Genomic DNA, 18,558 nt, shown 5'->3' with positions numbered 1-18,558 from the left:
TTATACAAACACAGGTGCAAGCATTGCTCTGCTAACCTCCAAAAGGTTATTGTCTTCTTCACTTTTTTTTGGCATAATTATTATTTCCCTTTATCTTAAAACAGTAGATAAAGTAAGACAAGAATGACAAATCTTACAAGTGAATACACTGTGGATAAGAAGATAAGTGATTGAGCCAAATTATAGAGTAAGCAGTGATCTGGGATTAGAGTTCTAGAATTCTGAATTCGCTTAAATAGAAAATAAATGCAAGATTTACTGTGGAAATATGTAAAATGCCAGAATGCTTTTTAAAAAGGATAGACAAGTAGCATTACCAACAAGAAAAATATTGTTAAAAATAACCTTAAGCACTCTTCAATATAGTCTCTCAGTGGTGATACAATATGGATGAAATAATCTGACTCATCTCTTAAGTGTCATTTTCATACAGAATATCACAAACATTAGTCCTATCCCTTCCATTTACTTGCTATAGGACATTGTAAAAACAGCTTGTTTTCTTTTAATACACAACTTCAAACCAGACTGCTAAGTCTACTTTCAATTCTGCAGCTTGAACATTTATATTTAAATTGTTAGCAACAGAGAGTCACAAACCTCTTGCAACTCATCCTTGGAAGAAAAGTGAGATGTTGTACCAGAGATGATTATTCTCATGGGAAATGAGCTCAACTCAAATCTGAAAATAAAAGGAACCTCATGGATTTAAGCAATAAAAATGATGGCCTTTTATACATAACATACATACAAACATACATAACATACTATGTATTTAAAATATATAACATTAATAACCATGTGATAACCATGTGCATTACAATGGATATTATTAATTACCACAAAATAACGTATATTCATCTAGTAAAATCTGACAGCTATGGAAATTATCAAATTTTACCATAAGATAAAAATATAAAGTTTTTGAGGAAATATGATGAGCTTGTTCAGCAATATTTATGTTTATGTTTATATTTAAAGCAAAATTCTCTACATTTTTTATGCACCCCATTAATAAAGGCTTTCTGACATAGAATTTCCAGATGTACATATTTTTATTTATGAATTATATGTACGTACTATGTTAAAGGTAAAAAGGAAAATTTAAGAGCATAAGATAAGAAATAATATACATAGTAATATTTTCCTTCTTACACACTAAGGTATTGTCTAACATGCTTTCCCATCTCATTTTGGATGCCACTGTGCTTAAGTATTGTACTTATTGGGGCATCGTTGGTTGAGCTTGGTTCACTGACGCCACAGATGGCTCCCTTCACTACAGTGTCTCATAAAGAGAATTTTTACCACAGGTCAAAGGGATTCACGCTGAAAAGCAGAGCAGAGATACATCTAAATATCTCAAAAATGGTCCCAAGCCTGGGCTCTGCATATGATTGAGCGGGAAATAATTTCCAGTTACAAAATAAATCTACAGCATTGCAGAAAAGTCTGATCATTTCCAGAGGAAACAGTCAGTCATGCAAATGACAAAACCAATGGTTCCAGTGGGGTTCTTAAGATATTTAAAAAGAAGGAAAGAAAGAAAGAGAGAAAAAGAGAGAGAGAGGGAGAGAGGGAGGGAGGGAATGAGGGAGAGGAAGGAAGGGAGGTAGGGAGGGGGGAAGAAGAAGGAAGGAAGGCGGGGAGGGAGGAAGGAAAAAAGGAGGGAAGGAAAGAGTGAATTTCTAATTTATTGTGGATATCAACCCAAAGGTCTGGGAGAGAAGCAGAAGTGTGCTCTTGGCTTACACAAAGCTGTCTGTGAGGACACCAAGTCCTTTATAGCTAAGAAATGAGGGCAAAGAGGAACAGGATGACTGACATCAGCGATGCTAGCTGACGCTAAAGATAAACAGAGCAAAATGCACAGCTCTCTCATTCAGGTTATTTTCCATTTAGTTCATAAATGACATTCTGGATTTGGAAAAGGAATGGCTGAACATCTTAATCTTAGCAGGAGGTTTTCTGTAAGTAAAGACAATGCCATCCCATACATTCCAATGAAATCTAATCATTGATTTTTCTGGGGCTATTTTAGGTTCAGGAACACATTGGAGTGAGCTCTAGTTCTCCCTGAAGTTGAAATTCTAAAGATCTATAACTGATCCAGTTTCCAAGGGGGCTTCCAAAACACCTCTGATTGAATTTCTTTTAGCCACTCTAAGCTTTCCACTGCAACACCTCCCAAGAAGAACTGGGAGTAGGGATTAGCCCTCATCAAAATTACTGAAGTTCTTTTCCTCTAAAACAACAAATAATGTTCCTCTAAAACAACAAATAATGTTTGATGCACTATCCATGGATTCATTGGCTTCTTCTGGGCTGGAGAGAGAGCTAGACTGGGGAGATGGGGTGGTTATGACTGGATTTAACTCAACTCATTCTTATTCCCAGCAATTCTTCATTGCCTGAGCTGAGTAAGAGAAATCTGCTTCTCATTCCTTCTTTTCATTCCTTTCCCTTATACCTGGAAAGGCTAATCTGAGCTAGTGAATTTTACAGTTGATAGACTTCTTCAAACCATTTGAGTAAAAATGATATAATTTATATGCTGTAAGGGACATGTGATTACACTTGGTTTTAGGCAACCGAGATATCTGGGTGGAAGAACACACATTGGCCCTAAACAAATACCAACCTTTCAAGGAGATGGGTCCAATTTTCTTTTACAAAATTCCAGGCTAATTGCTGCCCCTTTGGATTTCTGGCAATCGCATAAAGAAGCGATGCCAAGTCCTGTGTCTTGATAACCTTTCCTTCCATTCCTAGATCAATTAATCTGGAGAAATAAAAACCACTTGAATTTTCATGGTATGTACTACATAATGGAAATTAACACTGGCGACCAATATATTAAAAGAGAGAAAAAAAGCATGATAAAAATATAATGTACCAAAAACCGTGATAAATTCTCTGCTGGCTAACATTTTTTAAAGAGTTTCAGTTAAGCTTTTACTTTTTTCTAGCAGTGATGCTATTCATTTATTATTTCAAAAAATCTTTGATTAGCATCTTATATGCAAGAACGTGTTTTTGACAATAATTTTCCTCCAAGGTTCTACATGTAAAACAGCTCTTTATCTAATATCACTCACAAGATTAATACCTAAAGAATATCTATTTTCACTATTTGCATTTTATCAGTATATCTGATATATCTTTTTGGAAGTAAAGTCAAAACAGTTCAATTCTGATTCAATTATTATGATGTCTTTGAAACGGGCTGCTGAAATTTTAGCAACTTCCTCGAATATGTGTAAATTTACTTTTCGCAATTTGGATAAATTCACTTACTTTATCAACTTCTCCTGATGTTTGCTGGTTGACAATGCATAGAGAATTTTGTTTTTTTCAGCACCTGACAATGAGAGTCCATATTGTTCTAAAAGGTAATTCCATCCTTCTGTTGTTTGAGCACCCACAGAATACACAATCTTTAAAACATCAGATGGGATACTGTAATATTAAACACAAAAGTAAAAAAAAAAAATTATTAAAGAAAAAACTCTTATTATGATTTTAAATTGCTATAACAGAATCACCTCTGAGTTATTTCTAATACTCAGCATATTAAATATTTTTATGGCAAATTTTTATAAAAAATATTTTATGTAATTTTACTTTGCAAATTATTTGTGGTTTTCTTCCTACTGATGATCAATGTCAGCAAAGATAACGGTCATAAAATTTTAACCTACTTGGAGATGAAAATGGAAAGTTGATGGTGTGATAAAAGAGATGACTTCTGAAATATAAAAGCACTGGTTTATACAGACTTCTGTCATTAAATAGCCTATATTGGTGCTATACGATTTTTTAAAAAAGATTATTATTTGCTTCTTTATGTCACGTTAAGAGTATTTTCTAGCAAGCCTGTCTGAGGGTTATCTGACTCTCTAGGTCTAAAGAACTGTAATTTTGTACAGTTGTTTAAAGTTCAGTCATTTTACAATTCTTTAAAACTGATAAGATGCAGTATTATTATTTTCTGTCCACCTAAGGAAAATACCACGGTTTGGGGCGTTTATTGTCCGGTGGGATATTAACTAGTTTTAATTCTAATTGGGCTATGATTTTTAATCCCAAATATCATTAGCTCAATAATAATTGATATATTGATGGCTTAGAAAAACTACAACACAGAGAAGTGGAGATGGGACAGGAAATATTTATCATGCAAAGACCATATGGTAGGGATGGTATTAGTCTCTGTACAACTTATCAAAAACTATCAAAACTATCCAGTGAGATGGAAAAATTATCCTAATTTTTAAAAATTGGAAATAAAGCTTGAAAAGGTTAAGTAACTTGCACCAAGGTGACATGCTAACCTTTCAGAAAGAGGATTTAGAACTATAATTCTAATGCTATGCTATTTCCATTATACTATATGTACTTAAATATTCCAAATGCCTTTAAAACATAAAACAAAAATTAAGTAATTAAATTATAACCTACATTTTGATTTTAGTATATTTTACTGTACAAATTTATGAAAATTGGTAACAAATAAATTGTAAGTTCCTTCAAAGCAGGATGCATAGTTGTTTTGCTCACTGCTTTATCCTTGTCACCACCAGCAATGACTGGCACACAGGCAACATACAAAGCATTATATTTTGAATTCATGAATTAATGATGTAAATAATTAATCTATAAAAGGAAATGTTCCCTTAGGATTAATACTAGTGCTCTTGGAGTTTAGAAAAAAGAAATCTGCAATATTTAATTATGTATTCTTATGTACTAGCACAAATGAAATTTATGCAGAATTTTTTCATAGGAAGAGCATCTTATTCATCATGTTAAACCATCATATCTATTGGTCTTGGGTTACTATAGATAAGATCATCCCTCTTGTAACTAGCATAAGGACAGAATAGTATTCTATTGTGTTAAGGGGCAGCAGAATGTTTATGTTTTAGTCTCACTCATATACTTCATTCAAACATGAACAAAAAGAAGAGAAAAATACAGCTAAAAGATATATTTTTTCGTGAAACTGATTTTAAACTTAAATCACAGAGTGGAAAAGTCCAAAAGGAAGAAAATAAATTACTTTTTTTTAAAAGAAGAATTCAAACGAGATTTCAAAAAGCTCACTGAGATCTAGTTATACGGAGAAAAATTATGATAGCATGTCATAATTTGGCAGAGGGAAAGTTGACACCACTACTTTACATGGTACTAAAGTTGCGAAAATTTCTTTTCCATTTAAAAAAACAAATTTTCCTTAATTTACATAAAGATTTAATTTCTCAAAACATCCAACCCCAGAGTCAGAGTTTTAACAGTAACAATACAAAATCATGTATTGGACAGAAATCAGTGCTTCAATGAAAAGATTATGGGGTCTTTTCACACCTATGGGTTGCAGCTTCGAAACGGAACTGCAGCATAACCCATTTGATCACTGGGCATCTTTCTGATTATAATAACAACCAGAATCAATTTTGCCACATAGGAGTTCCCATTATGGTGCAGGAGAAATGAACCAGACTAGTATCCACAAGGATGCAGGTTCAATCCCTTGCCTACCTCATTGGGTCAAGGATCTGGCATTGCCATGAGCTGTGGTGTAGGTCATGGACGAGGCTCAGATCCCACATTGCTATGGCTGTGGAGTAGGCAGGCAGCTGCAGATCTAATTCAACCCATAGCCTGGAAACTTCCATATGCCACACATGCAGCATTTAAAAAAAAAAAAAAAAAAAAAAAAAAAAAAAGGAATTTTGCTACCACATACATCCTTCAGATGGTCCAAATCATCAGTTTCTTATCAAAGTTGAAACTTGGTGCCAAGGCTTGATCTGCAGTTTGGTATTAGTTAATGAGGAAGTAAACACATTAAAAAAGGCATCCCTACTTTTTTTTTGACTTTCATCAACTAATCACAGGTGTTCAGATTACATGTATATTTCATATTGCTTTTTATCTTTAAAAAGCATAACTCTTAGAGTTTGGGCACCCCATCCCCACTTCCACCCTCTGGCAATCTTTCTGGTATGGAACTTTTATTAGCTCTCCCCTACAGCGACCTAAACCTCATTTCCCACAAAATCTACTGAGCACTTATTATGTGGGAATATGAAACAAGAGTATGTAATTCCTAGTCTGTTTTTTTTTTTTTCTATCCTCACTAAAAGGTTTTAAATCTAATGTCTTGCATGATCAAAGACTTTTACATCAAAGTGAAAGGAACAAAGAATAGGACAGAAGTCTAGATCTACTTTAATTTTCCACTGGATTCCATCCATTGAGAGAAGAGTTCCGTTGCCTTCCGGATGCAAGGGGCATAGTTCAGGTAACAGGCCAGCTTCAAGAGAGATGAGCGAAGCCTTCTGTCCCAGACCGAGCCCTCGTCGCTCCAGCTTTGCATGTCAATCACTGGCTTAAAATACTGGAGAAGGTAACGCTGCAGAGATCACGGGGTGGTTTATACAGAGGCTAAATATAGTTCTTAACACAGCTAACATTCACCCGTCTAAAGGGCTCAACTCTAAACTGTCTGCATGAACCTTTTTCCAAACATAGAACTACTTATCTTTATATCTTGCTTCTCTTTTTTTGGCCCCCACCCACCAGGCTTAAGAAATAGAGTTAGTTTCTCCATTAGAAACACAACTTAAATACCTATCATAGACGGGAACATCAATTAATATGAGGCAAAATCACCTTAGGAGGAATGTTTTGGTCATGATCATGATACCTAGCTCTTAGGATGGGGATGACAAGTAATGAGGGACATCCAGCCATTAGGTGCTGAGGTGTTGACTGTGCTGTGCCATCAGCTGGTTTCCTCAGGTTCTCCAAGATTTAACCCCAAGGGGTCACACAAAGCAGAATAAGACTCACTGATCTTCTAGGCACTGCATATTCTACTTCGTGAATTTTCTGAAAATGATACCAACCTTAAGATTTTCAGTGATGTCTGAAATATTCCTTCTGTCCATGGTGTGGTAAAAAGATTCCAGGTAATCCAAACCCTGGAGAAGGGCAGGGATGCTTGTTTCATGCTGGAGATAGTGAGTCAGGTCAAGGGCTTTGTCTAGGGTCAACCTTCCTGCACTGAGGTATAAGACAAATGTCAGTGATTTGTGCATGTCTTATAGTTCTCCATATTGTCAATATTAAAACAAATATGATTTAGATAGCAATAACAGAGGCAGTGCATTATATTCAGACCATTTGGCATAAATCCTTGCTCTGCCCCTTGGGCAAATTATTTAATCTCTCTGGATTTCTGCTGCCTCCTCCATGCAATGGAGTAATAATGGTATATACTTGAATCCTACTGTTTTAAGGGTGAAATGAGTTAATACAGATGAAGGACTTAGAATAGTACTTAACATAAGTGAGAGGTCTGTGAATGAAATCAACATTAGCTAACAATATTTAGCTCCAAATTAAATCATTTTTTTTTCATATATTCTGTCATTCTCTAATTGCTTGATTTGTGGGTTTGAATTATTCCTGAAAGTGAATTTGGAGGTTTGAGGACAGGAGCATGTCTTTTCTTTTTTAGAAGCCCTTCCTAGAGCCTAACAGTGAAACAGCAGTTATTCTGAGTGGGACCTAACAAGTGTTTTCACTTTTTAAAGAAATCTGCTTAGATTCTAAAGTGATATGCCTTCTCTGCAATTTCCATTAATGAGAAGAACAAATAACAAAACTTCTATTCTGAATACCAAAACGTTAGGGGATCATTCATAGAGGAAATAAATCATTATATTGTCACCTTTGTAAAGTGGTTCTCACATGTTTTTATGTGAAGACTTGTGTCCTCACAGCATCTATAAGACATTCTTGCCAACACCCAACTCCCAGGTTAAGCATAATAGTTAGAGAGATGGGATTAAGATGGCAGAATAGAAGGACTGGAGCTCCACTTCTCTCCTAAAAACAACAAAAGTTACAACCAAATCTGAGCAATCTTCAACCTAATGGACCAGAAACTTTCAAAAAGACATCCTACTCCAAAAGACAAAGAGGAGGCCACATCAAGGGGTAGGAGGGGCGATTACATGATATAAGCAACCCAATACCTCCCAAGTGGGAAGCCCCAAGGACTGGAATTTAACTGTATCACAGAGACTCACCTATGGGAGTAAGAGTTCTGAGCTCCACATCAAAGTTCAGATCCACATGTGGGGATCTGGCACTGGGAGAAAGAGCCCCTGGAGCATCTGGCATTGTAGGACAGTGGGGCTTGTGAGCAGGAGCTCCACAGGACTAGGGGAAGTTGGAGACCCCATTCTTGGAAGGTACAACAGACTTTCTTGTGCACTGGGTCTGAGGGCAAAGCAGGGTCTCCATGGGAATCTGGGTTGGGCCTGGCTGCAGTTCTTGGAGAACCTCCTGGCAAAGCAGGGGTGAATGTGGCTTTTTGTGGGGGAAGGACATTGGAAGAAAAGCTCTTGGGAATCTTCATCAGTGTTTGTATCTCTGGAGGTGGCCATTTTGGGAAAACCTAGCCCCACCCATTAGCGCTGAGAAGCCCCAGGCCAAACAACAATTCAGGTGGGATCACAGCTCCACCCCTCAGTAAACAAGCTGCCTAAAGACCCCCCAGGCACACAGCCACCTCTAATCTCACCCAGACAAAGCCCCACCCACCAGAGGGTTTAGAATCAGCTCCACCTACAAGTGGGCAGGCATCAGTCCCTCTCATCAGAAAGCCTACAGCAAGCCCCCATACTAACTTCAGACATAAGGGGGGCAGACACCAGAAGTAAGAGAGGCTACAACTCTATTATCTGTAAAAAGGTCACCACACCAAAAACCTATAAAAATGAAAAGACAGAGAACTATATAACTCAGATAAGGGAGAAAGAAAAAAATCCCAGAAAAACAGCTGGGAGTTCAGGTGATCAGGAGATTCTCAGCTTCCAGGAAAAAGACTTTATACTGTTGATGCTGAAGATGATGCAAGACATTGGAAATAAACTGGAGGCAAAGATGGATAACTTACAGGAAACACTGACCAAAGAGATACAAGATATAAAACTTAAGCAAGAAGAGATGCAAAATACAACTGAAATAACTGATATTAAAAAATTCATTAGAAGCAGCCAACAGCAGAATACAGGAGGCAGAAGAACGAATAAGCGAGGTGGAGGACAGATTAGTGGAAATCACAGATGCAGAAGAGAAAAGAGAAAAAGATTGAAAACAAATGAAGATACTTTCAGAGAATTCTGGGATGACGTTAAATGCACCAATATCCATATTATAGGGGTGCCAGAAGGAGAAGATAGAGAGAAAGGGATAGAAAAAATATTCAAAGAGATAATAGCCGAAAACTTCCATAACATGGGAAAGGAACCACTCACTCAAATCCAGGAAGCGGAATGAGCACCATATAAAATAAACCCAAGGAGGAATACACCGAGACATGTATCAATCAAACTGACCAAAATTAAAGACAAAGAGAAAATCTTGAAAGCAGCTAGGGAAAAGAAACTAATAACATACAAGGGAACCCTGATAAGGTTATCAGCAGATTTTTCAGCAGAAACTCTGCAGGCCATAAGGGAGTGGTATGATATTTTCAACGTGATGAAAGGAAAAAACCTCCAACCAAGATTACTTTACCCAGCAAGGCTCTCGTTCAGATTTGAAGGAGAAATCAAAAGCTTCACAGATAAGCAAAAGCTAAGAGAATTCAGCAACACTAAACCAGCTTTACAACAAATACTAAAGGAATTCTCTAGGCAGAAGAGAAAAGGCCACAACCAGAAACGAAAATATCATAAATGACAAGGCCTCACCATTAAAGGTATATATACAGTAAAGATATGAAATCATCCACGCACAATGATGCCACCAAAAACAGAAATCATGAGAAGAGGAGTGTACAAACGCAGGACACTGGAGATGAACTTGCAATTAAGAGACCAACAATTTAAACAATCCTGTATATATATAGACTCTTATATCAAAACTTCAGAGTAACTGCACACCAAAAATCTACAACTGATACACAAACAAATAAGAAAAATCAACTCAAATACAACACTAAAGATAGTCATCAAGACAGAAGAGGAGAGAAGAGAGAAGAAAGGAAGAAAAAAGAGCAATAAAAACAAATCAAAAGCAATTAATAAAATGGCAATAAGAACATACATATCAATAATTACCTTAAATGTGAATGGAGCAAACACCCCAAACAAGAGACATAGATTGGCTGAATGGATAACAAGATCCATATATATGCTACCTTCAAGAGACCCACTTCACTTCTAGGGACACATACAAATTGAAAGTGAGAGGACAGAAGAAAATAGTCCATGCAAATGGGGATCAAAAGAAAGCTGGAGTAGCAATACTCATATCAGACAAAATAGATTTTAAAATGAAGAATATTTTAAGGGACAAGGAAGGTTACTACTCAACGGTCAAAGGATCAATCCAAGAAGAAGATATAACAATTTTAAATATCTACACACCCAACATAGGTTCACCACAATATATAAGGCAACTGCTAACAACCTTAAAAGGACAAATCAACAATAACACAATAATAGTGGGCAACTTTAACACCCCACTTACAGCAATAGACATCATCCAGACAGAAAATCAATAAGGAAACACAGGCCCTGAATGAAGCATTAAACCAGATGGACTTAATAGATATTTATAGGACATTCCATCCAAAAGCAACAGAATACACAGTCTTCTCAAGTGCACACAAAACTTTATCTAGGATTTATCACACCCTAGGCTACAAATCCAACCTCAGTAACTTTAAGAAAAGTGAAATCATATCAAGCATCTTTTCCGACCACAAGGCTATACAACTGGACATCAACAACAAGAAAAAAACTGCAAAAAATACAAACACGTGGAGACTAAACAACATGCTACTAAACAACCAATGGATCACTGAAGAAATCAAAGAGGAAATTAAAAAATACCTAGAAGCAAATGACAACAAAGATACGACAATCCAAAACCTATGGAATTCAGAAAAAAACTATTCTAAGAGGAAAGTTCATAGCAATACAAGCCCACCTCAGGAAACAAGAAAAAGCTCAAATAAACAAGCTAACTTTCCATCTAAAGCAGCTCGACAGAGAAGAACAGACAAGACCTAAAGTTAGTAGAAGGAAAGAAATCATAAAGATCAGAGCAAAAATCAATGGAATAGAAATGAAGAAAATCATGCAAAGGATCAATGAAATGAAAAGCTGGTTCTTTGAAAAGATCAACAAAATTGATAAACCCTTAGCCAGACTTATCAAGAAAAAAAGAGAGAGGACTCAAATCAATAAAATTAGAAATGAAAAAGGAGAAGTAACAACGGACATCACAGAAATTTAAAGGATCACAAGAGACTACTATATGCAACTACATGCCAATAAAACACAAAACCCAGAAGAAATGGACAAATTACTAGAAAGGTACAATCTTCCAAGACTAAATCAAGATGAAAGAGAAAAGATGAATGGACCAATCACAAGTACTAAAATTGAAACTGTGATTAAAAAACTTCCAACATGGAGTTCCTGTTGTGGTGCAGTGGTTAGCAAACCCAACTAGGAACCATGAGGTTGTGGGTCCAATCCCTGGCCTTGCTCGGTGGGTTAGGATCCGGCACTGCTGTGAGCTGTGGTGTAGGTCGCGAACATGGCTCGGATCCCGCGTTGCTGTGGCTCTGGCGTAGGCCAGTGGCTGCAGCTCTGATTAGACTGCTAGCCTGGGAACCTCCATATACTGCGGGAGTGGCCCTAGAAAAGGCAAAAAGACAAAAAAAAAAAAAAAAAAAAAAAAAAAAAAAAAAGAATTCCAACAAACAAAAGTCCAGGACCAGATGGCTTCAAGGCGAATTCTATCAAACATTTAGAGAAGAGCTAACACCTACCCTTCTGCAATCATTCAAAAAAATTGCAGCGGAAGGGACACTACCAAACTCATTCTATGAGTACACCATCAGCCTGATATCAAAACCAGACAAAGATACCACAAAAAAAGAAAACTACAGGCCAATTTCACTGATGAACATAGATGCAAAAAACTTTAACAAAATACAGCAATCAGAGAAGTAAAAGAAATAAAAGGAATCCAAATTGGAAAGAAAGAAGTAAAACTATCACTATTTGCAGATGACAAGATACTATACCTAGGGAATCCTAAAGACACTACCAGAAAACTATTAGAGCTCATCAATGAATTCGTCAAAGTCGCAAGATACAAAATTAATACACAGAAATTGATGGCATTTCTATATACTAACATTGAAAGATCAGAAAGAGAAATTAAGGAAGCTATCCTGTTTATTATCGCATCCAAAAGAATAAAATACCTAGGAGTAAACCTACCTAAAGAGACAAAAGACCTGTCCTCTGAAAACTCTAAGGCACTGATGAAAGAAATCAAAGAGGACACAAATAGGTGGAAAGACATACCATGCTCTTGGACTGGAAGAGTCAATATTATCAAAATGACTATGCTACCCAAGGCAATCTACAGATTACCAAGGACATTTTTCACAGAACTCAAACAAAATATCTTAAAGTTTGTTTGGAAGCACAAATGACCCAGAATAGCCAAAGACACCTCGAAAAAGAAAAATGGAGCTGGGGGAATCAGCCTCCCAGACTCCACACTATACCACACAGCAACAATCACCAAAACCATACGGTACTGGCACAAACACAGAAATATAGATCAGTGGAACAGGATAGAAAGCCCAGAATTAAACCCATGCACCTAACAGCCAACTAATCTGTGACAAAGGAGGCAAGAATATCCAATGGCGAAAAGACTGCCTGTTCAACAAGTGGTACTGGGAAAACTGGACAGCCACATGGAAAAGGATGAAATCAGAGCACTCCCTAACACCATACCCAAAAATCAACTCCAAATGGATTAAAGACCTAGATGTAAGACCAGACACTGTAAAACTCTTAGAGGAAAACATAGGCCAAACACTCTCTGACATAAACAACAGCAACATCTTCTCAGAGCCACCTCTTAGCGTAATGGCAGTAAAAACAAAAATAAACAAATGGGGCGTAATTAAACTTAAAAGTTTCTGCACAGCCAAGGAAACCCTAAACAAAACAAAAAGACAACCCACAGAATGGGAGAAAATCTTTGCAAATGAATCGACTGACAAGGGAGTCATCTCCAAAATTTATAAACGCCTCCTGTAGCTCAATACCAAAAAACCAAACAACCCCATCAAAAAATGGGCAGGAGATCTAAACAGATCTTTCTTTGGAGAAAGAAGACATACGGATGGCCAAAAAACACACGAAAAGATATTCAACACCACTCCTTATTAGAGAAATGCAAGTCAAAACCAAGATGAGGTACCACCTTACACCAGCCAGAATGGCCTTCATCAAAATGTCTACAAACAATTAAGTGCTGGAGAGGGTGTGGAGAGAAAGGAACCCTAGCACACTGTTGGTGGGATTGTAAACTGGGGCAACCACTGTGGAAGACAGTTTGGAGAGTCCTCAGAAAACTAAAAATAGAACTACCATTTGACCCAGCAATCCCACTCCTGGGCATCTCTCCAGGGAAAACCATGACTCAAAAAGACACATGTACTCCAGTGTTCATTGCAGCACTATTTTCAACAGCCAAGATGAGGAAACAACCTAAATGTCCATCGACAGAGGAGCGGATCAAGAAGATGTGGGATGTATACACGATGGAATATTACTCAGCCATTAAAAGGAATGAAAACCCGGCATTTTTAGGAACATGGATGGACCTAGAAACTATCGTGCTAAGTGAAGTCGGTCAGACAATGAGATGCCAACATCAAATGCTATCACTGACATGTGGAATCTGAAGAAAGGACAGAAGGAACTTCTTTGCAGAACAGATGCTGACTCACAGACTTTGAAAAACTTACGGTTTCCAAAGGAGATAGTTTGGGAGGTGGGGGATGCGCTGGGGGTGTGGGATGGAAATCCTATAAAACTGGATTGTGATGATCACTGTACAACTATAAATGTAATTAATCCATTGAGTAATTAAAAAAGGCATAATAGTTTGATATGTAAACAAATTCCAGAACAAAGAATGTCTCTGTTAAATTTTTCATTAATATAATGCCTTACCTCCTTCAGGCTTTTTTTTTTAATTTGAAATTCTCATGTAAATTGAGAGAACTGAAACTAGAAAGCAGTGAAATTTAAAAGAACCAACTTTTATTATGACAATACTCTTCGCAATTAGAGTGACATACTGCTGTAAAGCAGATTTATGGTAAATTTCCCAAAAGTTTCTTCTGAGGACAGAGGGCTGAACCATATGCTCTATGATTCTATGGTCTGCTATATTTTTTAAAACCCAAATCTACAAAATGTCAGTATCCCAACATGCGTAGTAAGTATCATAGTATATGGTGCAGTTGATAAGTACAAATATAGGCATAACTTTTGCAATTTTAAATGTTAAATCCAGCACAAAATTCATTCATTACTGTGCTCACGTTGGGGAAACCAATATGAAACTGGTTGAGAAATAAAAGAAGAATTGGCTGCTTTGTTTATGCCTATTTAGACTTTCCTAGAAAGACAAAGTGTTTTCTTTCATTTTTCTCATGCATCATCAATGGAATAAGAAGTAGAATAAATTGGATTACAAGGTCACCAACAGAAAAAAATATTAAGAAGCAAGTGGCATATTATGCATCGTAAGCCTTTCCTATTCTGAGAATTACTGACATGTACGTGCTTTACTCGATGTGACATATTATTTCCTTTCAGATGCTATAGACTGTACTGTACTTACAGGATCAGCAACAGGAAAAAACTAGGTATTATATTCTAGGGTTAAAATTTTAAAAAGAATGCTTAACACATAAAAATCACTTTATATTAGTCCTTCCTTTTGGGTCCAGCCCAATTAATTTTTTTATTAAGGAATGCCAATATTTACCTACTTAAAACTTTTAAAATCTTAATATTTAAGATGGACTCCTTTTTACATAGTTATTAATTATTTAATAAAAATCCAGCCCCTCACCTGCTTTCTGCTTCAATCAATGCACAAAATGTTATCTGCATGTCTGTTTAAAGATGAAACCAATATATAAGCATACATTTCAGCCCAACAGGAAAAAGTCTGTATCTACTTACTTGTATAAAGTTTCAGCTAAATGGTACTTCTGTGAAATAAACTGTATCCCTGAGGAACTAATTTGGGGCTTCTTTTTACGGTGTTGGACTAAAAGAAACAAATAGTTTATCTGGGGAGTTCCCGTCGTGGTGCACTGGTTAATGAATCCAACTAGGAACCATGAGGTTGCAGGTTCAATCCCTGGCCTTGCTCAGTTGCCGTGAGCTGTGGTGTAGGTTGCAGACGTGGCTCGGATCCTGCGTTGCTGTGGTTCTGGCATAGGCCAGCAGCAAAAGCTCCGATTAGACTCCTAGACTGGGAACCTCCATATGCCATGGGAACGGCCCTAGAAAAGGCAAAAAGACAAACAAAACAAAACAAATGTTCATCTCTAAGGAAATTATGGTTATCATTTTAGTTCCACTCAACTCAGAGAAGGTCTAAGTTTTAAATTACATTTAATAAGTATTAAAACCCAATTAAAATGAAGATCCATTCCTGGGTCAAATTTTGTCTCCAAACTAAGAAAATAAATAAGTTATCACTGATCACTTCCTTTAACTCTTGAATAGATATTTCACGAGGCAGGGAAGGAAAAGATATGCATTATGGGGGAAGAGTAGCAACTAAAAAAATTTAGATGTATTATGCAATTTTAAAATTGGTTCTTTATATAATTACTTTTATTATAAAAGTAATAAAAATAATTACAAAACAATTGGAAATTAAAGAAGAAGGGGGAAAACTCATAATTTCACTACCCTACACATTCACTAATAGCACTTTGGAATATCTGTTTTTTTAACCTTAGCTATTTTTTTTCATTTAGTTGCAAACATAATAATACCTAGGTTTGCATTTTGCTCCCCCCCAATTTCACATTATTTAAGGTGCATTCTTCTGTGTTGTCACTTCATCTTCCTATTCAACACATGATCTTTTAAACAATTTATATTAGTAATACTAACAATGCTAAAGCTACCATTTATTGAGCATTTATTATTGTACTTAGTGCTTTATATACATTATCTTATGCAATCCTCAAAATAATCCTGAATGATATAAATTATTATTAGCAGAGTTTTATTTATTTTTGTTTTTAATTCTTTTTTTAATTATTATTTTTTAAATAGTTATTTCCCCAATACAATTTTTTTTCTACTGTACACCATGGTGACCCACTTACACACACATGTACATATTCTATTTTCATACATTATCATGCTCCTTCATAAGTGACTAGACATAGTTCCCCGTGCTACACAGCAGGATCTCATTGCTAATCCATTCCAAAGGGAGTAGTTTGTACTTATTAACCCCAAGCTCCCCAACCACCCAACTCCCTACTCATCCCCTGGCAATCATAAGTCTACTCTCCAAGTCCATGATTTTTTTTCTGTGGAAAGGTTTATTTGTGCCTTATATTAGATTCCAGAAATAAGTGTTTTCCTATGGTATTTGTCTTTCTCTTTCAGACTTACTTCACTCAGTATGAGAGTCTCTAGTTCCATCCATGTTGCTGCAAAAGGCATTATTTTGTTCTTTTTTATGGCTGGAGTTTTAAAGACTAGAAAAGTTTTAAAGACTAGAAAATTTAGGCTTAAAAAGGTTAAATAGCTTGCTAAAGGTCAAACAATAACTGAAGTGAAGAGGTAGTACTTGAATTGATCTGAATTTAACCCAAAATTTATATTTGGAACTTTAATAACTGTCCACTTAATGAAGAAATGGTGATTGCTTTTCCACTGATACATCAACAACTGTAGGGTTCCTTGTGCTAAATTTAGACTAGCCATAAATTTATAGGGTAGAAACAGCAAAAAAGACTTTGCAACTACTTGAAAGGTTGGCTTTCACTTGCTGAGTCGTCAATATTCCTCATTTTTCCTAGTCTTAAATTTTTAATCTACCTTCTTTGTAATCTATTCAGAGCTTCTCTTTAAGCAGACAAATCTTCTTCAATAACATACCTCCCAACTAGTCTATCATGCACCCACTTGTATGTAGGAAGGTGTTTTTCCTAATCCTGGCTTCCAATGTGCTATGCTACCATGATGCTCCTGAAACCCATGGGACTGAGGATTAAGCTCTCAATTCTCTCATTTCTCTAACTAGGGAGTTCCGTTGTACAGAGAAGCTTGACTTGACAGATGTCTTGCTGGTTACTCTTACTGAATTTGACCTAAATAAGCATCTGAAAGAAAATAATATATCACACTAAATAAAGTGAGTATACTATAGTAGTTCCCAGAATTGGAAAAGCTTACAATGCATAATATGCCCCTAATCCCCCCACTTTTTTTTCATTGGCGACCTTATGACCTGATTTATTCTATATATTATTCTGTTGATGATAAATGGGGGAAAAGAAAGAAAACGCTTTGTCTTTTCAGAAAAGTCTAAAGAGGAATAAACTTAAGCAGCCAATTCTCCCTTTATCTCTCTACCAAATTCATACTAATTTCTCCACTGTGAACAAAATAATGGATAGGTTGTACACCATAATTTAAAATTTTTAAAGTTAGGACCGTATTTTTTTTTTTTTTTTTTTTTTTTGCTTTTTGGGGCTGCACCCATGGCATATGGAAGTTCCCATGCTAAGTGTTGAATCAGAGCTGCAACTGCTGGCCTACACCACAGCCACAGCAATGCCAGATCCATGCCATGTCTGTGACCTCACCAAAGCTCACAGCAACATCAGATCCTTAACTCACTGAGCGAGGCCAGGGATCAAAACTCCATCCTCATGGATACTAATCTGGTTCATTACTGCTGAGCCACAACAGGAATTCCCATATTTGTAACTTTGGTCCAACAGATTTATATAGGTATTTGGTGAAACAGCAAGCAACTAGCATAAATGAACTTTAAATCGGAGGTCAAGAGCTAAATGCCTAGAGGGTTCACCATTAAGTGAATGAAGCCCCTTAATGAGGCTTAATGAGGCCCCTCCTGTGTATCATTTAGGACTTTGATACATGGGAGAGTACAGGCCTGGCCCAAAGGAAGATCTGCCCACTGTACCCTCCTCAATGCTTGCCCTATGGTAAGAAGTGCCAAATCTTCTCAGTTTTTGAGATTCTAAAGTTAGGATATAAATTTCTCCACCCTTTAACATGTTGGATTAATTTTTTTTTTCTTTTTATGGTTGCACCTGTGGCATATGGAGGTTCCCAGTCTAGGGGGTCTAATCAGAGCTACAGCTGCTGGCCTATGCCACAGCCACATCAACACCAGATCCGTGCCGCATCTGTGACCAACACCATAGCTCATGGTAACACCAGATCTTTAACCCACTGAGCAAGACCTGGGATAGAACCCAAAACGTCATGGTTCCTAGTCAGATTAGTTTCCGCTGAGCCACAACGGGAACTCCTGGATTAAATTTTTAAACACTTTGTGGGCAGAATAATTTAGGCTTTGGCCTAGAGGCCAATACTTGACCTCCATTCATATCCATATCATAAAACTGAT

The 18,558-nt window shown here is 36.6% G+C and overlaps 1 protein-coding gene across 3 annotated transcripts in view; it reads right to left on the bottom strand.

Annotated features, from left to right (window-relative positions):
* ERAP2 (endoplasmic reticulum aminopeptidase 2) overlaps window positions 1–18,558 on the bottom strand; it is a 53,058-nt gene that overhangs the window by 3,110 nt on the left and 31,390 nt on the right. For 2 of the 3 annotated variants that reach the window (XM_003123801.6, XM_013994998.2), the window contains 5 exons: window positions 6,915–7,071; window positions 6,234–6,418; window positions 3,298–3,459; window positions 2,642–2,782; window positions 601–682 (listed from right to left, as the gene is read on the bottom strand). In XM_003123801.6, coding sequence (XP_003123849.6) covers window positions 601–682; window positions 2,642–2,782; window positions 3,298–3,459; window positions 6,234–6,418; window positions 6,915–7,071 — 727 coding nt within the window. The remainder of the gene's footprint in view (window positions 1–600; window positions 683–2,641; window positions 2,783–3,297; window positions 3,460–6,233; window positions 6,419–6,914; window positions 7,072–18,558) is intronic. The other variant, XM_021085395.1, reaches the window with a different exon arrangement.

The sequence above is a fragment of the Sus scrofa genome, chromosome 2 (genome assembly GCF_000003025.6).
Source record: "Sus scrofa isolate TJ Tabasco breed Duroc chromosome 2, Sscrofa11.1, whole genome shotgun sequence".
Classification (NCBI taxonomy): domain Eukaryota; kingdom Metazoa; phylum Chordata; class Mammalia; order Artiodactyla; family Suidae; genus Sus; species Sus scrofa.
Note: the sequence above shows the minus strand (reverse complement) of the source record. Positions and strands in the feature narration are given on the sequence as shown.